General features: G+C 50.8%; 1 protein-coding gene across 1 annotated transcript; it reads right to left on the reverse strand.

The window, feature by feature from the left end:
- Positions 1-1,918: 1,918 nt before the first annotated feature.
- Positions 1,919-17,855, reverse strand: LOC115769116 (mucin-12-like). Its single transcript, XM_030713821.1, has 3 exons — positions 17,326-17,855; positions 9,693-12,806; positions 1,919-5,090 (listed from the first exon to the last, which is right to left on the reverse strand). The coding sequence occupies exons 1-3, from the start codon at positions 17,853-17,855 to the stop codon at positions 1,919-1,921; spliced, it is 6,816 nt and encodes a 2,271-aa protein (XP_030569681.1).
- Positions 17,856-19,741: the final 1,886 nt, after the last annotated feature.

Here is a 19,741-nt window from a genome sequence, read left to right on the forward strand (position 1 = left end):
TGTGGATTGGTGGGCTCCAGCGCACTTGACACACACAAAAGGCCGGCGGCAGTAGTTTTTTGTGTGCCCGAATTGCTGACATCTATGGCACTGGGCTACTTCTGTTGAGCGCAGCGGACGTTCTACGACAATTTGTTGGTTGCCCAGCTTATTAAGTTTTAGCACGTCAAGTATGTTTTCGGCTTGCTCGAACTCAACTTCGAAGAGGTCCAATGGTTCCCTGGTGTAGCGCTTCTTGATTACATCTAGGTAGCGCACTTTAAAGCCAAGGTCAGCCAGCCTGGTGCGGATCCAATCCATTGGCGTGGATTTGTGGAGGTATCGAATAACTGCCCTGAATCCGCGCTCGTGCTCAAGCTGGTAAGTGTGGCATTGTATCTGGTTTTCTTGAAAATGGTGTACCAACTTACGGTACGAGTCGACATCGTTACACTGAATTCTCAGTCCCTGCTTAGCCGTGGGTTTAGTGACATAGTTATCTCCAATGACGTTGTTGATTCCCTCTATGATCGGCATAATGTCGTTGACTTCGGGAATAAGAATCGGTTTTGGTTTTGCCGTTCGAGAGAATTTGGCAGCTCTTGAGCCTGTGGGAGCAGGAGCAGCAGCTGTATTTGGAGCTGCAGCAGCGTTAGACGTGGTCACGTCTGCAGCTTCGGCGGCTGTAGTGGCTTTAGCAGCATTGCTAGTGGGTGCTAATTGTCCGATCGAGTCGTCCTCTTCACTGTCGTCAATATCCGAGATGTTCATCTCGAGTTCTTCTGCCAGCGACCTGAAGCGGTTACTTGGAGTGCGAGCTTGATTGTCGGCGGGAGTTTCAGTAGCACCGGACTCGGGGTTTGGTGTCTTTTTCTTTTGGCTAGCAACGGGTTTTTCCTTCGTCAGCCTCTTGCTGGCTCTTTTTGGCGTTTGCAGTTTTTGCTTAAGCGTCTCGTGTTGGTTCATCAAATCGTACAGCGTCTGCTGTTTGGTGGCAGCTGTTGGAACAGCTTTGTTGGCATTAGCAGCAGCAGCTGCACTGGATGTGCTCGGCTGCTGTGAGGTAATCTCAGAGTTATTTGACGTCGGCTTGGGGAATTTCCACAATTCCTGTGTTGATTCTAGCATTTCAACGTCTATGTCGTCGTCCATTTGGTCGTCATCCACTGTAATGGTGGCTGGATTCATTTTCTTTTAATTCAGCGGCTTATGATTTGGAGGTATTGTTGAGTGATGTTAAGTCGTACTAGTGTTGAGTACGCGCGATTTGATGAGATATGTTATTTGCACTCTCAAGTTTAGATGATGTTAATTGGCAGTGCGTTGGCAGAAAGATTGTAGAGGGATGTTTATGCTAGTTATTAGCAGTTTGATGTTATTAGCAGCGTGCACTTAACAGCGTGATCACTTAGTATCGTCCTATCGATAGATTGCTTAATGACACTATGCGTGTTGCCTCTCTTAAAAGATGAGAGAGGCAAGGCGTGAGAGCCACTCGCCTTAATGGCGTAATTTATTACCACGTGCGGGTTTTTCTATTTCACAAAACTTATAATTTTTTTCTTTCTTAGTGGCCATGAAAGACGCACTAATACTAAGCTTATCCCATTTGCGCGATTTCACCTCTGCCTGTCCAGCAGGAGTGGTGAATTGCACAGCTGGGGATGAGCATCTTTATTCAATCGATATCGTGGACATTATAATTGAATTTGTTGGCGCCACAATTTTGGCTCTAACTGGTCAAAACTTATACTATAAGTATACATTTTTATTAATGTAAGGTAAGTAGTAGTAGTTGTTAATTATTTATATTTAAAATTTTTGTTTTATTTTCAGCAGAGGTTGTGTAGTTGGCCTTCAGGCTTCGAGTAGCAGAGGCAATTTTACGTTGCTCACGAGGTCGCGACTAGGAGGCGACCAGTAGACTACAACAGCCTTATTATGGCAGGCAACACTCAGCTTCCAGCACTTCTGTGTCTGATGTGTCGGAAGGTGTGCTGCCGGCCGTAGTTAGCGTTGTGGCGTGTGCGGAGTGGCTAGTTGCTGCTAGTGCTGAGTTGCCTGGTGTCTGGTGAGTAGCGTTGTTGTTGATGTTGTTGTTGTTGTTAATATTTTGCTTCCTTCTTCTTTCAGCTGTATTTGGAGTCACTAACATTAGTGCAGCCAGAGGACCTGGTGCTGAGAAGCTAGCGTTGTGCTCGGGAGCCCTTGGTGCGTTTACAGCCGCCCGTGGCAAGATGGCTGGTTTAGTTAGTGTGGCCACCGCCAGTCCAGGCGACTCTGCCTCAGCATGCGGCGACCTGTCCAGAGTAGAAGCCCGTTCTTCGCTGATTGCAGATGGACTCGTGTTAACAGTCGTTACAATTGTGTGCCTAGCAGCAGCGGCTGTGGAGCCTGCCGCAGGTGGCGCATTGGCTGGTAATGTTTGTTCGGCCTCAGCCTGGCCTGCCTGCTGTCCAACAGCGGGGAGTGTCTTGCTGACTGCGAGTGTCGCTATTACTGACGGTGCCTGATCGGTCTCCATCGAGCAGCGGTCTTCGATGGTTGTGTGAGCTGTGCCTGTCTTGTGTGTCGGAGCTGTATTAATGTCTTGCTTCCTTCTTCTTTCAGATGTATTTGGAGTCACAGATATTAGTGCAGCCAGAGGACCTGGTGCTGAGAAGCTGGCGTTGTGCTCGGGAGCCTTTGGGGCGTTTACAGCCGCACGTGGCAAGGTGGCTGGTGAAGTAAGTGTGGCCACCGCCAGGCCAGGCGACTCTGCCACTGCATGCGGCGACCTGACCAGTGTAGAAGCCAGTTCATCGCTGACTGCAGATGGACTCGAGTTAACAATCGTTGCAATTGTGTGCCTATCAGCAGCGGCTGTGGAGCCTGCCGCAGGTTGCGCAATGGCTGTTGATGTTTGTTCGGCCTCTACCTGGCCTGCCTGCTGTCCAACAGCGGGGGGTGCATTGTTGACTGCGAGTGTCGCTAGTACTGACGGTGCCTGATCGGTCTCCATCAAGCAGCGGTCTTCGATGGTTGTGTAAGCTGTGCCTGCCTTGCGTGCCGGAGCTGTATTAATGTCTTGCTTCCTTCTTCTTTCAGATGTATTTGGAGTCACAGATATTAGTGCAGCCAGAGGACCTGGTACTGAGAAACTGGCGTTGTGCTCGGGAGCCTTTGGAGCGTTTACAGCCGCACGTGGCAAGATGGCTGGTGAAGTAAGTGTGGCCACCGACAGGCCAGGCGACTCTGCCACTGCATGCGGCGACCTGTCCAGTGTAGAAGCCAGTTCATCGCTGACTGCAGATGGACTCGAGTTAACAATCGTTGCAACTGTGTGCCTATCAGCAGCGGTTGTGGAGCCTGCCGCAGGTGGCGCAATGGCTGTTAATGTTTGTTCGGCCTCAGCCTGGCCTGCCTGCTGTCCAACAGCGGGGGGTGCCTTGTTGACTGCGAGTGTCGCTAGTACTGACGGTGCCTGATCGGTCTCCATTGAGCAGCGGTCTTCGATGGTTGTGTGAGCTGTGCCTGTCTTGTGTGTTGGAGCTGTATTAATGTCTTGCTTCCTTCTTCTTCCAGATGTATTTGGAGTCACAAGCATTAGTGCAGCCAGAGGGCCTGGTGCTGAGAAGCTGGCGTTGTGCTCGGGAGCCTTTGGTGCGTTTACAGCCGCACGTGGCAAGATGGCTGGTGAAGTTAGTGTGGCCACCGCCAGGCCAGGCGAATCTGCCACAGCATGCGGCGACCTGTCCAGTGTAGAAGCCAGTTCATCGCTGACTGCAGATGGACTCGAGTTAACAATCGTTGCAATTGTGTGCCTATCAGCAGCGGCTGTGGAGCCTGCCGCAGGTTGCGCAATGGCTGTTAATGTTTGTTCGGCCTCTACCTGGCCTGCCTGCTGTCCAACAGCGGGGGGTGCATTGTTGACTGCGAGTGTCGCTAGTACTGACGGTGCCTGATCGGTCTCCATCAAGCAGCGGTCTTCGATGGTTGTGTAAGCTGTGCCTGCCTTGCGTGCCGGAGCTGTATTAATGTCTTGCTTCCTTCTTCTTTCAGATGTATTTGGAGTCACAGATATTAGTGTAGCCAGAGGACCTGGTGCTGAGAAACTGGCGTTGTGCTCGGGAGCCTTTGGAGCGTTTACAGCCGCACGTGGCAAGATGGCTGGTGAAGTAAGTGTGGCCACCGACAGGCCAGGCGACTCTGCCACTGCATGCGGCGACCTGTCCAGTGTAGAAGCCAGTTCATCGCTGACTGCAGATGGACTCGAGTTAACAATCGTTGCAACTGTGTGCCTATCAGCAGCGGTTGTGGAGCCTGCCGCAGGTGGCGCAATGGCTGTTAATGTTTGTTCGGCCTCAGCCTGGCCTGCCTGCTGTCCAACAGCGGGGGGTGCCTTGTTGACTGCGAGTGTCGCTAGTACTGACGGTGCCTGATCGGTCTCCATAGAGCAGCGGTCTTCGATGGTTGTGTGAGCTGTGCCTGTCTTGTGTGTTGGAGCTGTATTAATGTCTTGCTTCCTTCTTCTTCCAGATGTATTTGGAGTCACAAGCATTAGTGCAGCCAGAGGGCCTGGTGCTGAGAAGCTGGCGTTGTGCTCGGGAGCCTTTGGTGCGTTTACAGCCGCACGTGGCAAGATGGCTGGTGAAGTTAGTGTGGCCACCGCCAGGCCAGGCGAATCTGCCACAGCATGCGGCGACCTGTCCAGTGTAGTAGCCAGTTCATCGCTGACTGCAGATGGACTCGAGTTAACAGTCGTTGCAATTGTGTGCCTGTCAGCAGCGGCTGTGGAGCCTGCCGCAGGTGGCACAATGGCTGGTGATGTTTGTTCGGCATCAGCCTGGCCTGTCTGAAGCATACTCTGTGCCACTGGCGTTGCCGCTGCCACGGAACTCGGCAGTGTCTGAGCGATGATGTTTCCAGCATTAGAGCTTGTGGCTGGCAGTGCCATGGACCACAGAGCGTGGTCGATCTCATCAATTTGGGGAGCCGAGGAGTCCCTGTCTGTAACTCCGTCATCCGGATCGTGCACAGTCGGCGTACCAGTCGCCGCAGGCGGCAATATGGCAGTTGTGCTTTGGCTGTCCGCCGTCAGGCCATGGCGGCCGGGAAGGACACTCACAGTGCTGTAGTTGGTGTTGTTGTTATAGTGTTGAACTGTGTTAATCAGTGCCCTTTCTCTATTTCCAGGCTCATTTGGGCTCGGTGGCAATATCAGTGGATCAGGGTCCAGATGTTCGGGACGAATTTGCTGGGGATTTTTTTCTTTCTTAGTGGCCATGAAAGACGCACTAATACTAAGCTTATCCCATTTGCGCGATTTCACCTCTGCCTGTCCAGCAGGAGTGGTGAATTGCACAGCTGGGGATGAGCATCTTTATTCAATCGATATCGTGGACATTATAATTGAATTTGTTGGCGCCACAATTTTGGCTCTAACTGGTCAAAACTTATACTATAAGTATACATTTTTATTAATGTAAGGTAAGTAGTAGTAGTTGTTAATTATTTATATTTAAAATTTTTGTTTTATTTTCAGCAGAGGTTGTGTAGTTGGCCTTCAGGCTTCGAGTAGCAGAGGCAATTTTACGTTGCTCACGAGGTCGCGACTAGGAGGCGACCAGTAGACTACAACAGCCTTATTATGGCAGGCAACACTCAGCTTCCAGCACTTCTGTGTCTGATGTGTCGGAAGGTGTGCTGCCGGCCGTAGTTAGCGTTGTGGCGTGTGCGGAGTGGCTAGTTGCTGCTAGTGCTGAGTTGCCTGGTGTCTGGTGAGTAGCGTTGTTGTTGATGTTGTTGTTGTTGTTAATATTTTGCTTCCTTCTTCTTTCAGCTGTATTTGGAGTCACTAACATTAGTGCAGCCAGAGGACCTGGTGCTGAGAAGCTAGCGTTGTGCTCGGGAGCCCTTGGTGCGTTTACAGCCGCCCGTGGCAAGATGGCTGGTTTAGTTAGTGTGGCCACCGCCAGTCCAGGCGACTCTGCCTCAGCATGCGGCGACCTGTCCAGAGTAGAAGCCCGTTCTTCGCTGATTGCAGATGGACTCGTGTTAACAGTCGTTACAATTGTGTGCCTAGCAGCAGCGGCTGTGGAGCCTGCCGCAGGTGGCGCATTGGCTGGTAATGTTTGTTCGGCCTCAGCCTGGCCTGCCTGCTGTCCAACAGCGGGGAGTGTCTTGCTGACTGCGAGTGTCGCTATTACTGACGGTGCCTGATCGGTCTCCATCGAGCAGCGGTCTTCGATGGTTGTGTGAGCTGTGCCTGTCTTGTGTGTCGGAGCTGTATTAATGTCTTGCTTCCTTCTTCTTTCAGATGTATTTGGAGTCACAGATATTAGTGCAGCCAGAGGACCTGGTGCTGAGAAGCTGGCGTTGTGCTCGGGAGCCTTTGGGGCGTTTACAGCCGCACGTGGCAAGGTGGCTGGTGAAGTAAGTGTGGCCACCGCCAGGCCAGGCGACTCTGCCACTGCATGCGGCGACCTGACCAGTGTAGAAGCCAGTTCATCGCTGACTGCAGATGGACTCGAGTTAACAATCGTTGCAATTGTGTGCCTATCAGCAGCGGCTGTGGAGCCTGCCGCAGGTTGCGCAATGGCTGTTGATGTTTGTTCGGCCTCTACCTGGCCTGCCTGCTGTCCAACAGCGGGGGGTGCATTGTTGACTGCGAGTGTCGCTAGTACTGACGGTGCCTGATCGGTCTCCATCAAGCAGCGGTCTTCGATGGTTGTGTAAGCTGTGCCTGCCTTGCGTGCCGGAGCTGTATTAATGTCTTGCTTCCTTCTTCTTTCAGATGTATTTGGAGTCACAGATATTAGTGCAGCCAGAGGACCTGGTACTGAGAAACTGGCGTTGTGCTCGGGAGCCTTTGGAGCGTTTACAGCCGCACGTGGCAAGATGGCTGGTGAAGTAAGTGTGGCCACCGACAGGCCAGGCGACTCTGCCACTGCATGCGGCGACCTGTCCAGTGTAGAAGCCAGTTCATCGCTGACTGCAGATGGACTCGAGTTAACAATCGTTGCAACTGTGTGCCTATCAGCAGCGGTTGTGGAGCCTGCCGCAGGTGGCGCAATGGCTGTTAATGTTTGTTCGGCCTCAGCCTGGCCTGCCTGCTGTCCAACAGCGGGGGGTGCCTTGTTGACTGCGAGTGTCGCTAGTACTGACGGTGCCTGATCGGTCTCCATTGAGCAGCGGTCTTCGATGGTTGTGTGAGCTGTGCCTGTCTTGTGTGTTGGAGCTGTATTAATGTCTTGCTTCCTTCTTCTTCCAGATGTATTTGGAGTCACAAGCATTAGTGCAGCCAGAGGGCCTGGTGCTGAGAAGCTGGCGTTGTGCTCGGGAGCCTTTGGTGCGTTTACAGCCGCACGTGGCAAGATGGCTGGTGAAGTTAGTGTGGCCACCGCCAGGCCAGGCGAATCTGCCACAGCATGCGGCGACCTGTCCAGTGTAGAAGCCAGTTCATCGCTGACTGCAGATGGACTCGAGTTAACAATCGTTGCAATTGTGTGCCTATCAGCAGCGGCTGTGGAGCCTGCCGCAGGTTGCGCAATGGCTGTTAATGTTTGTTCGGCCTCTACCTGGCCTGCCTGCTGTCCAACAGCGGGGGGTGCATTGTTGACTGCGAGTGTCGCTAGTACTGACGGTGCCTGATCGGTCTCCATCAAGCAGCGGTCTTCGATGGTTGTGTAAGCTGTGCCTGCCTTGCGTGCCGGAGCTGTATTAATGTCTTGCTTCCTTCTTCTTTCAGATGTATTTGGAGTCACAGATATTAGTGTAGCCAGAGGACCTGGTGCTGAGAAACTGGCGTTGTGCTCGGGAGCCTTTGGAGCGTTTACAGCCGCACGTGGCAAGATGGCTGGTGAAGTAAGTGTGGCCACCGACAGGCCAGGCGACTCTGCCACTGCATGCGGCGACCTGTCCAGTGTAGAAGCCAGTTCATCGCTGACTGCAGATGGACTCGAGTTAATTTTTTTTTTCTTTCTTAGTGGCCATGAAAGACGCACTAATACTAAGCTTATCCCATTTGCGCGATTTCACCTCTGCCTGTCCAGCAGGAGTGGTGAATTGCACAGCTGGGGATGAGCATCTTTATTCAATCGATATCGTGGACATTATAATTGAATTTGTTGGCGCCACAATTTTGGCTCTAACTGGTCAAAACTTATACTATAAGTATACATTTTTATTAATGTAAGGTAAGTAGTAGTAGTTGTTAATTATTTATATTTAAAATTTTTGTTTTATTTTCAGCAGAGGTTGTGTAGTTGGCCTTCAGGCTTCGAGTAGCAGAGGCAATTTTACGTTGCTCACGAGGTCGCGACTAGGAGGCGACCAGTAGACTACAACAGCCTTATTATGGCAGGCAACACTCAGCTTCCAGCACTTCTGTGTCTGATGTGTCGGAAGGTGTGCTGCCGGCCGTAGTTAGCGTTGTGGCGTGTGCGGAGTGGCTAGTTGCTGCTAGTGCTGAGTTGCCTGGTGTCTGGTGAGTAGCGTTGTTGTTGATGTTGTTGTTGTTGTTAATATTTTGCTTCCTTCTTCTTTCAGCTGTATTTGGAGTCACTAACATTAGTGCAGCCAGAGGACCTGGTGCTGAGAAGCTAGCGTTGTGCTCGGGAGCCCTTGGTGCGTTTACAGCCGCCCGTGGCAAGATGGCTGGTTTAGTTAGTGTGGCCACCGCCAGTCCAGGCGACTCTGCCTCAGCATGCGGCGACCTGTCCAGAGTAGAAGCCCGTTCTTCGCTGATTGCAGATGGACTCGTGTTAACAGTCGTTACAATTGTGTGCCTAGCAGCAGCGGCTGTGGAGCCTGCCGCAGGTGGCGCATTGGCTGGTAATGTTTGTTCGGCCTCAGCCTGGCCTGCCTGCTGTCCAACAGCGGGGAGTGTCTTGCTGACTGCGAGTGTCGCTATTACTGACGGTGCCTGATCGGTCTCCATCGAGCAGCGGTCTTCGATGGTTGTGTGAGCTGTGCCTGTCTTGTGTGTCGGAGCTGTATTAATGTCTTGCTTCCTTCTTCTTTCAGATGTATTTGGAGTCACAGATATTAGTGCAGCCAGAGGACCTGGTGCTGAGAAGCTGGCGTTGTGCTCGGGAGCCTTTGGGGCGTTTACAGCCGCACGTGGCAAGGTTTTTTTTTTTCTTTCTTAGTGGCCATGAAAGACGCACTAATACTAAGCTTATCCCATTTGCGCGATTTCACCTCTGCCTGTCCAGCAGGAGTGGTGAATTGCACAGCTGGGGATGAGCATCTTTATTCAATCGATATCGTGGACATTATAATTGAATTTGTTGGCGCCACAATTTTGGCTCTAACTGGTCAAAACTTATACTATAAGTATACATTTTTATTAATGTAAGGTAAGTAGTAGTAGTTGTTAATTATTTATATTTAAAATTTTTGTTTTATTTTCAGCAGAGGTTGTGTAGTTGGCCTTCAGGCTTCGAGTAGCAGAGGCAATTTTACGTTGCTCACGAGGTCGCGACTAGGAGGCGACCAGTAGACTACAACAGCCTTATTATGGCAGGCAACACTCAGCTTCCAGCACTTCTGTGTCTGATGTGTCGGAAGGTGTGCTGCCGGCCGTAGTTAGCGTTGTGGCGTGTGCGGAGTGGCTAGTTGCTGCTAGTGCTGAGTTGCCTGGTGTCTGGTGAGTAGCGTTGTTGTTGATGTTGTTGTTGTTGTTAATATTTTGCTTCCTTCTTCTTTCAGCTGTATTTGGAGTCACTAACATTAGTGCAGCCAGAGGACCTGGTGCTGAGAAGCTAGCGTTGTGCTCGGGAGCCCTTGGTGCGTTTACAGCCGCCCGTGGCAAGATGGCTGGTTTAGTTAGTGTGGCCACCGCCAGTCCAGGCGACTCTGCCTCAGCATGCGGCGACCTGTCCAGAGTAGAAGCCCGTTCTTCGCTGATTGCAGATGGACTCGTGTTAACAGTCGTTACAATTGTGTGCCTAGCAGCAGCGGCTGTGGAGCCTGCCGCAGGTGGCGCATTGGCTGGTAATGTTTGTTCGGCCTCAGCCTGGCCTGCCTGCTGTCCAACAGCGGGGAGTGTCTTGCTGACTGCGAGTGTCGCTATTACTGACGGTGCCTGATCGGTCTCCATCGAGCAGCGGTCTTCGATGGTTGTGTGAGCTGTGCCTGTCTTGTGTGTCGGAGCTGTATTAATGTCTTGCTTCCTTCTTCTTTCAGATGTATTTGGAGTCACAGATATTAGTGCAGCCAGAGGACCTGGTGCTGAGAAGCTGGCGTTGTGCTCGGGAGCCTTTGGGGCGTTTACAGCCGCACGTGGCAAGGTGGCTGGTGAAGTAAGTGTGGCCACCGCCAGGCCAGGCGACTCTGCCACTGCATGCGGCGACCTGACCAGTGTAGAAGCCAGTTCATCGCTGACTGCAGATGGACTCGAGTTAACAATCGTTGCAATTGTGTGCCTATCAGCAGCGGCTGTGGAGCCTGCCGCAGGTTGCGCAATGGCTGTTGATGTTTGTTCGGCCTCTACCTGGCCTGCCTGCTGTCCAACAGCGGGGGGTGCATTGTTGACTGCGAGTGTCGCTAGTACTGACGGTGCCTGATCGGTCTCCATCAAGCAGCGGTCTTCGATGGTTGTGTAAGCTGTGCCTGCCTTGCGTGCCGGAGCTGTATTAATGTCTTGCTTCCTTCTTCTTTCAGATGTATTTGGAGTCACAGATATTAGTGCAGCCAGAGGACCTGGTACTGAGAAACTGGCGTTGTGCTCGGGAGCCTTTGGAGCGTTTACAGCCGCACGTGGCAAGATGGCTGGTGAAGTAAGTGTGGCCACCGACAGGCCAGGCGACTCTGCCACTGCATGCGGCGACCTGTCCAGTGTAGAAGCCAGTTCATCGCTGACTGCAGATGGACTCGAGTTAACAATCGTTGCAACTGTGTGCCTATCAGCAGCGGTTGTGGAGCCTGCCGCAGGTGGCGCAATGGCTGTTAATGTTTGTTCGGCCTCAGCCTGGCCTGCCTGCTGTCCAACAGCGGGGGGTGCCTTGTTGACTGCGAGTGTCGCTAGTACTGACGGTGCCTGATCGGTCTCCATTGAGCAGCGGTCTTCGATGGTTGTGTGAGCTGTGCCTGTCTTGTGTGTTGGAGCTGTATTAATGTCTTGCTTCCTTCTTCTTCCAGATGTATTTGGAGTCACAAGCATTAGTGCAGCCAGAGGGCCTGGTGCTGAGAAGCTGGCGTTGTGCTCGGGAGCCTTTGGTGCGTTTACAGCCGCACGTGGCAAGATGGCTGGTGAAGTTAGTGTGGCCACCGCCAGGCCAGGCGAATCTGCCACAGCATGCGGCGACCTGTCCAGTGTAGAAGCCAGTTCATCGCTGACTGCAGATGGACTCGAGTTAACAATCGTTGCAATTGTGTGCCTATCAGCAGCGGCTGTGGAGCCTGCCGCAGGTTGCGCAATGGCTGTTAATGTTTGTTCGGCCTCTACCTGGCCTGCCTGCTGTCCAACAGCGGGGGGTGCATTGTTGACTGCGAGTGTCGCTAGTACTGACGGTGCCTGATCGGTCTCCATCAAGCAGCGGTCTTCGATGGTTGTGTAAGCTGTGCCTGCCTTGCGTGCCGGAGCTGTATTAATGTCTTGCTTCCTTCTTCTTTCAGATGTATTTGGAGTCACAGATATTAGTGTAGCCAGAGGACCTGGTGCTGAGAAACTGGCGTTGTGCTCGGGAGCCTTTGGAGCGTTTACAGCCGCACGTGGCAAGATGGCTGGTGAAGTAAGTGTGGCCACCGACAGGCCAGGCGACTCTGCCACTGCATGCGGCGACCTGTCCAGTGTAGAAGCCAGTTCATCGCTGACTGCAGATGGACTCGAGTTAACAATCGTTGCAACTGTGTGCCTATCAGCAGCGGTTGTGGAGCCTGCCGCAGGTGGCGCAATGGCTGTTAATGTTTGTTCGGCCTCAGCCTGGCCTGCCTGCTGTCCAACAGCGGGGGGTGCCTTGTTGACTGCGAGTGTCGCTAGTACTGACGGTGCCTGATCGGTCTCCATAGAGCAGCGGTCTTCGATGGTTGTGTGAGCTGTGCCTGTCTTGTGTGTTGGAGCTGTATTAATGTCTTGCTTCCTTCTTCTTCCAGATGTATTTGGAGTCACAAGCATTAGTGCAGCCAGAGGGCCTGGTGCTGAGAAGCTGGCGTTGTGCTCGGGAGCCTTTGGTGCGTTTACAGCCGCACGTGGCAAGATGGCTGGTGAAGTTAGTGTGGCCACCGCCAGGCCAGGCGAATCTGCCACAGCATGCGGCGACCTGTCCAGTGTAGTAGCCAGTTCATCGCTGACTGCAGATGGACTCGAGTTAACAGTCGTTGCAATTGTGTGCCTGTCAGCAGCGGCTGTGGAGCCTGCCGCAGGTGGCACAATGGCTGGTGATGTTTGTTCGGCATCAGCCTGGCCTGTCTGAAGCATACTCTGTGCCACTGGCGTTGCCGCTGCCACGGAACTCGGCAGTGTCTGAGCGATGATGTTTCCAGCATTAGAGCTTGTGGCTGGCAGTGCCATGGACCACAGAGCGTGGTCGATCTCATCAATTTGGGGAGCCGAGGAGTCCCTGTCTGTAACTCCGTCATCCGGATCGTGCACAGTCGGCGTACCAGTCGCCGCAGGCGGCAATATGGCAGTTGTGCTTTGGCTGTCCGCCGTCAGGCCATGGCGGCCGGGAAGGACACTCACAGTGCTGTAGTTGGTGTTGTTGTTATAGTGTTGAACTGTGTTAATCAGTGCCCTTTCTCTATTTCCAGGCTCATTTGGGCTCGGTGGCAATATCAGTGGATCAGGGTCCAGATGTTCGGGACGAATTTGCTGGGGAATTTGCGAGTCTTCGACAGAAGCGCTTAATGGCAGTTGGTCAACAGTTAAGTCGATAATTGCAAGTATACCCGAGACAAGCAATGTACTGTTGTTGTCTAAATTGGAATTTGTTGCAGTTACAGCCGGAGAAAGCACGTTGTCTGAAGTTTGGGCTGCGTTTAGTATACGCGCACGTCTGAGGGCCACCTGCTCTCTGTATCGTTGCAGTTCCAATCTGCGTTGTTCCGCAATCTGATGATGCGTTAATCTGGGCCTTTCACTGCGCCCATAAAGCAAGTGTTGCCTTAAAGTGAGTGGTCCAAACATGGGCAAATAAGCGCGCGGCGGTGATGCCTCTGGTTGCTGCGGTGGAGGCCGTTCTTGTGGCGGCAGGCATCTGTCTATCATTTGCAGATATCTTGGACGTGCTAGTCGCTGCGGAACGTACGGGTAAAGTGCCAACTTCCTGGCCTCGGCATTACAGTGTGTTAACAATCTCTTCGTGTATTTGGAGCAGGCACTACTATATACTTTTTCGATTAATGGGATACGCAAATCTGCGTGCAGAGTGCGATTGCTAACATACCACGGAGCGCCTGTTATTAGTCTGAGTACTTTGTTCTGAATAGTCTGCAGCTTGTCAAAGTGCGTCTGGCTGACTAGTGGGCCCCAGACAGGTAATGTGTACTGCCATATTGGTGCTATCAATTGCCTGTAGAGGATAATCTTTGTTTTAAGCGGCAGTTTGCTGTTGCTATTTAGTAGCCAGTGCAGCTTTTTGATCCTCGACTTAAGTTTGGAGACTGTTGCCGATACTTGGGAGCTTAGCTGCAGTTTAGCGTCGAGACATACACCCAGGTATGTGTGCATTTGTTTGTTGGCGAGTATGTGGCCTTCCAGGATTGGCGTAGGCGCCGATTCAGTGCGTCGCAGCGTGTGGAGCACGTGCGCTGTTTTCGAGGTGTTGATTTGTATGCACCACTTCTTGGCCCATGAAGAGAATCTATTCAGGTAATTGTTCATTGTGATTATGGCAACTCTGTCTGATCTGTGTGCCGACATGATTGTCGTGTCGTCGGCGTAGGTCGCCAGGAGCATCCCCTTCTGACCATCACCAGTTTGAGTTTGCGGTACCGGCATGTCGGATGAGTAGATGCTGTACAAAACTGGTCCCAGAACGCTGCCCTGAGGAACGCCAGCCCGGATGAGTTTGTTGCCAGAGCGTACACCGCCGCTGCATTCGACTGTGAATGTTCTTTGAGATAAGTAACCTCGAATCAATCTGTATAAGGAATCTGGTAAAACTTTACTCAGTTTGTAGTAGAGGCCGTCGTGCCATACACGGTCGAACGCTTCTTGGACGTCAAGATATACGGCCGAGCAGTAGCAGCCGTTCTCGAGTGCTCTGAGGATGAACTGTGTGACTCTGCCTAGCTGCTGTTCCGCTGCGTGTGCCTTTCGAAAACCAAATTGGTGGGCGGGGAGGGCGTTTGCAAAGTCATCAACCTCGAACAGCCGTTTGAGCAGAAGTGCCTCGAATATTTTTGAGATTCCCGACAAAAGACTAATAGGTCTGTACGATGATAGCAGCGCAGGTGGTTTACCGGGCTTCGGAATCATTTTGATTACCGCTTGCTTCCATCTGTTTGGGAAGTGGCCGAACTGAAGGATTTTATTGAAGAGCGTTGTGATGTATTGCACAGCTGACTGCGGGAGCAGTTTGATTGTACGATTATCGATGTTGTCTATTCCAGGTGATTTCTTTTGTTTTAGGTGCTTAATTTCGTTTTGGACCTCGGCAAGAGAAATTTGTCTGAAGGAGGCCGCTCTTGTTGGTAGAGTGGGCTGTGTTTGCTCTTCAATATATCGTCTATCAGCTGCCGATGCAGTGAGGATTGGCGTAAATCTGTTTTCAAGATGCAGGCCGAAGGCCTCCGCCTTCTCCTCGGTGGACTTGCACCATAGGTCACTACTGCTGCCTGTAGTATTGTCGTACTTCTTGACTGGCAGATTGGGGATGGGTTGCCTCTTAATATTGCTGGTTATACGCCATAGTTTTTGCATGTTGTACCTGTTGTCTGGGTCCATGGATTGTAAGAGTCTGTTCATTTTACTCTCTTCAGCAGATTTTAGTGCTTTTCGAATGCGGTTCGTGAGATGGTTATATATTACTCTGATGAGTGGATCTCGCGTTGTAGTTATTTGCCTTTTAATTATTCGTTTAGCTTCGATCATCATTGAAATCTGTCTGTTGATTGTAGTGTAGTGGGCCCTGGCATTGTACAACCGCGTTTGGAGGTGTTTGGATGCATAGTTGGCAGCTTCTTGTACGTTTTTCTCGAATATTAGTACACAGTCATCTATGTCCGCACCTGACTGTATTTCGGTGTCGAGGTGGATGTGTTCGTTAAGCCGTGCCTGAAACTTTTTGATGTTGGCGTTCAACGGAAGAATATGGCATTTGGAGTGCGTTATTGGTACAGAGCCGAGTATTTCTATTTTAAGAGGGAGGTGATCAGAGCCCAGATCGTACGTGGAGCAGACGTTCAGCAGGTTGTGACGGATCCCTGCGTATACAGCGAAATCGATGGCCGATGGAGAGTGTCTCGTGTTGTATGGAAAGTGCGTTGGCGATCCGGTGGCTAAAATGTTGTAGCGGTTCTGCTGTATACATTGCAGAAGTGCAGTGCCTCTCCTGCAGGAACGGGCGTTGCCCCACCAGCGGCTTTTGGCGTTCCAATCGCCGGCTATCAAAAACTTTTCTCCTAGTCCATTTAGCAGATTGTGGAAGTCGTCAGTTGACCATTCGTTGAGCGGCGGGAGGTACACTGCGGAGATGTTTATTGAGGAGCCGTCTTGGAGGGCAACAGCAACGTTGGAGCATTGTATCCGTGGTGAGGCTATGGACGGCAGAGCCATGTGTCGGATCGAGCGTTTTATAAGTGTTGCGGCACCCCCGCGCCTGCGATTTGAAGGATGATTGACTGTGTACATATCATATCCGTTGACGTTGATTGAGTCAGTGTCCAACAGGTGAGTTTCGGTAACCAGCATAATGTCCACATTGTGTTCTTTAATAAATGTTTTCATTTCGTGCAGTTTGTTTGTGAGCCCAGCGGCATTCCAAGAGATGATTTTTAAAAGGGTATTATCGTTTGGAGTTGCTGTTGGGGCTGTATTAGTAGTGGGTGGATGTCTAAGCATTGTGAGCGCCATTGGCTTGCTGCCTGGGCTGGAGGCTGGAGACCACTGTGATGAGGACGTCCATTAGTTGGTCAATCTTGCGTTCGAGCTTAGCGAAGCCTGATGGTGCGTTGGCGGTCATTCGTTGCTCTCGGTCCTCAATGATAATGGCTGTTAATGTGTCTAGCTTCTGGATAAGATTGTCGTTCACATGGTTCTGTATTAGACTTTGGGTACTGCGCTGAACACTGCGACTTCGGCTTCTAAGAGCTGGCCGTTTCAGTGGCGTCGGATTGTTTTGGTCAGCAGAGAGTGGCTCAGGCAGTGCCTGTTCTCGTCTGGCTAGGCGTTGCCTGGGATCCCTTTGTTGGAGCGTGTTTTTAGCTGCTGCCGCATAGCTGGAGAAGGCTGCTCTGTTTATATGGTGCTCCGTTTGTTGAGGCTGCTGGCTCGGAGTAATCCTGGGCGCAGCTAGTAGCTTTTGTATAGGAGCTGGAGTATTTTGCGCAGTTTGGTGCTGCTGGTGGATTTGCTGCTGCGCTTGTGGTAGGCGCTGTTGTTGGCGACTGGAATGGATTTGTGGAATGCCCAGTTCGTTAAGTATATGGTTAGCACGGGCAATGCTCTGGGGTTCTTTAGTTTTGCAGGCGTTTTTGTATATCTGGCATCCTCGGTAGCTGGCTGCGTGCTGGCCCTTACAGTTTGCGCATTTTGGTTTCTCACCAGCTTCTTTTAGGCAGGCTGTGGATTGGTGGGCTCCAGCGCACTTGACACACACAAAAGGCCGGCGGCAGTAGTTTTTTGTGTGCCCGAATTGCTGACATCTATGGCACTGGGCTACTTCTGTTGAGCGCAGCGGACGTTCTACGACAATTTGTTGGTTGCCCAGCTTATTAAGTTTTAGCACGTCAAGTATGTTTTCGGCTTGCTCGAACTCAACTTCGAAGAGGTCCAATGGTTCCCTGGTGTAGCGCTTCTTGATTACATCTAGGTAGCGCACTTTAAAGCCAAGGTCAGCCAGCCTGGTGCGGATCCAATCCATTGGCGTGGATTTGTGGAGGTATCGAATAACTGCCCTGAATCCGCGCTCGTGCTCAAGCTGGTAAGTGTGGCATTGTATCTGGTTTTCTTGAAAATGGTGTACCAACTTACGGTACGAGTCGACATCGTTACACTGAATTCTCAGTCCCTGCTTAGCCGTGGGTTTAGTGACATAGTTATCTCCAATGACGTTGTTGATTCCCTCTATGATCGGCATAATGTCGTTGACTTCGGGAATAAGAATCGGTTTTGGTTTTGCCGTTCGAGAGAATTTGGCAGCTCTTGAGCCTGTGGGAGCAGGAGCAGCAGCTGTATTTGGAGCTGCAGCAGCGTTAGACGTGGTCACGTCTGCAGCTTCGGCGGCTGTAGTGGCTTTAGCAGCATTGCTAGTGGGTGCTAATTGTCCGATCGAGTCGTCCTCTTCACTGTCGTCAATATCCGAGATGTTCATCTCGAGTTCTTCTGCCAGCGACCTGAAGCGGTTACTTGGAGTGCGAGCTTGATTGTCGGCGGGAGTTTCAGTAGCACCGGACTCGGGGTTTGGTGTCTTTTTCTTTTGGCTAGCAACGGGTTTTTCCTTCGTCAGCCTCTTGCTGGCTCTTTTTGGCGTTTGCAGTTTTTGCTTAAGCGTCTCGTGTTGGTTCATCAAATCGTACAGCGTCTGCTGTTTGGTGGCAGCTGTTGGAACAGCTTTGTTGGCATTAGCAGCAGCAGCTGCACTGGATGTGCTCGGCTGCTGTGAGGTAATCTCAGAGTTATTTGACGTCGGCTTGGGGAATTTCCACAATTCCTGTGTTGATTCTAGCATTTCAACGTCTATGTCGTCGTCCATTTGGTCGTCATCCACTGTAATGGTGGCTGGATTCATTTTCTTTTAATTCAGCGGCTTATGATTTGGAGGTATTGTTGAGTGATGTTAAGTCGTACTAGTGTTGAGTACGCGCGATTTGATGAGATATGTTATTTGCACTCTCAAGTTTAGATGATGTTAATTGGCAGTGCGTTGGCAGAAAGATTGTAGAGGGATGTTTATGCTAGTTATTAGCAGTTTGATGTTATTAGCAGCGTGCACTTAACAGCGTGATCACTTAGTATCGTCCTATCGATAGATTGCTTAATGACACTATGCGTGTTGCCTCTCTTAAAAGATGAGAGAGGCAAGGCGTGAGAGCCACTCGCCTTAATGGCGTAATTTATTACCACGTGCGGGTTTTTCTATTTCACAAAACTTATAACTTTGACACTTAATCACTGCATCTGTAGTTGATGCTATACTTGTTTACTCGCGCGTAGGGCGAGGATTTACCTACTCGCTGTCTCTGTTTTTAACGATTTATTTTTTCTTTTCTTTCTTAGTGGCTTTTTTCTTTCTTAGTGGCCATGAAAGACGCACTAATACTAAGCTTATCCCATTTGCGCGATTTCACCTCTGCCTGTCCAGCAGGAGTGGTGAATTGCACAGCTGGGGATGAGCATCTTTATTCAATCGATATCGTGGACATTATAATTGAATTTGTTGGCGCCACAATTTTGGCTCTAACTGGTCAAAACTTATACTATAAGTATACATTTTTATTAATGTAAGGTAAGTAGTAGTAGTTGTTAATTATTTATATTTAAAATTTTTGTTTTATTTTCAGCAGAGGTTGTGTAGTTGGCCTTCAGGCTTCGAGTAGCAGAGGCAATTTTACGTTGCTCACGAGGTCGCGACTAGGAGGCGACCAGTAGACTACAACAGCCTTATTATGGCAGGCAACACTCAGCTTCCAGCACTTCTGTGTCTGATGTGTCGGAAGGTGTGCTGCCGGCCGTAGTTAGCGTTGTGGCGTGTGCGGAGTGGCTAGTTGCTGCTAGTGCTGAGTTGCCTGGTGTCTGGTGAGTAGCGTTGTTGTTGATGTTGTTGTTGTTGTTAATATTTTGCTTCCTTCTTCTTTCAGCTGTATTTGGAGTCACTAACATTAGTGCAGCCAGAGGACCTGGTGCTGAGAAGCTAGCGTTGTGCTCGGGAGCCCTTGGTGCGTTTACAGCCGCCTTTTTCTTTCTTAGTGGCCATGAAAGACGCACTAATACTAAGCTTATCCCATTTGCGCGATTTCACCTCTGCCTGTCCAGCAGGAGTGGTGAATTGCACAGCTGGGGATGAGCATCTTTATTCAATCGATATCGTGGACATTATAATTGAATTTGTTGGCGCCACAATTTTGGCTCTAACTGGTCAAAACTTATACTATAAGTATACATTTTTATTAATGTAAGGTAAGTAGTAGTAGTTGTTAATTATTTATATTTAAAATTTTTGTTTTATTTTCAGCAGAGGTTGTGTAGTTGGCCTTCAGGCTTCGAGTAGCAGAGGCAATTTTACGTTGCTCACGAGGTCGCGACTAGGAGGCGACCAGTAGACTACAACAGCCTTATTATGGCAGGCAACACTCAGCTTCCAGCACTTCTGTGTCTGATGTGTCGGAAGGTGTGCTGCCGGCCGTAGTTAGCGTTGTGGCGTGTGCGGAGTGGCTAGTTGCTGCTAGTGCTGAGTTGCCTGGTGTCTGGTGAGTAGCGTTGTTGTTGATGTTGTTGTTGTTGTTAATATTTTGCTTCCTTCTTCTTTCAGCTGTATTTGGAGTCACTAACATTAGTGCAGCCAGAGGACCTGGTGCTGAGAAGCTAGCGTTGTGCTCGGGAGCCCTTGGTGCGTTTACAGCCGCCCGTGGCAAGATGGCTGGTTTAGTTAGTGTGGCCACCGCCAGTCCAGGCGAC

This window comes from Drosophila novamexicana, unplaced genomic scaffold, assembly GCF_003285875.2.
Source record: "Drosophila novamexicana strain 15010-1031.04,08,12 unplaced genomic scaffold, DnovRS2.1 tig00002350-arrow-arrow-pilon, whole genome shotgun sequence".
Taxonomy (NCBI): Eukaryota; Metazoa; Arthropoda; class Insecta; order Diptera; family Drosophilidae; genus Drosophila; species Drosophila novamexicana.

Excerpts from the sequence above, each read along its gene's own strand:
- LOC115769116 (XM_030713821.1), bottom strand. The coding sequence starts at position 17,855 with ATGAATCCAGCCACCATTACAGTGGATGACGACCAAATGGACGACGAC. Across the intron at positions 12,807-17,325 it reads GAAGCTGCAGACGTGACCAC|CGCTTCTGTCGAAGACTCGC; the intron begins GTCTAACGCTGC and ends ACTGCCATTAAG. Across the intron at positions 5,091-9,692 it reads GGTCCTCTGGCTGCACTAAT|CACTGTGAGTGTCCTTCCCG; the intron begins GTTAGTGACTCC and ends CACCAACTACAG.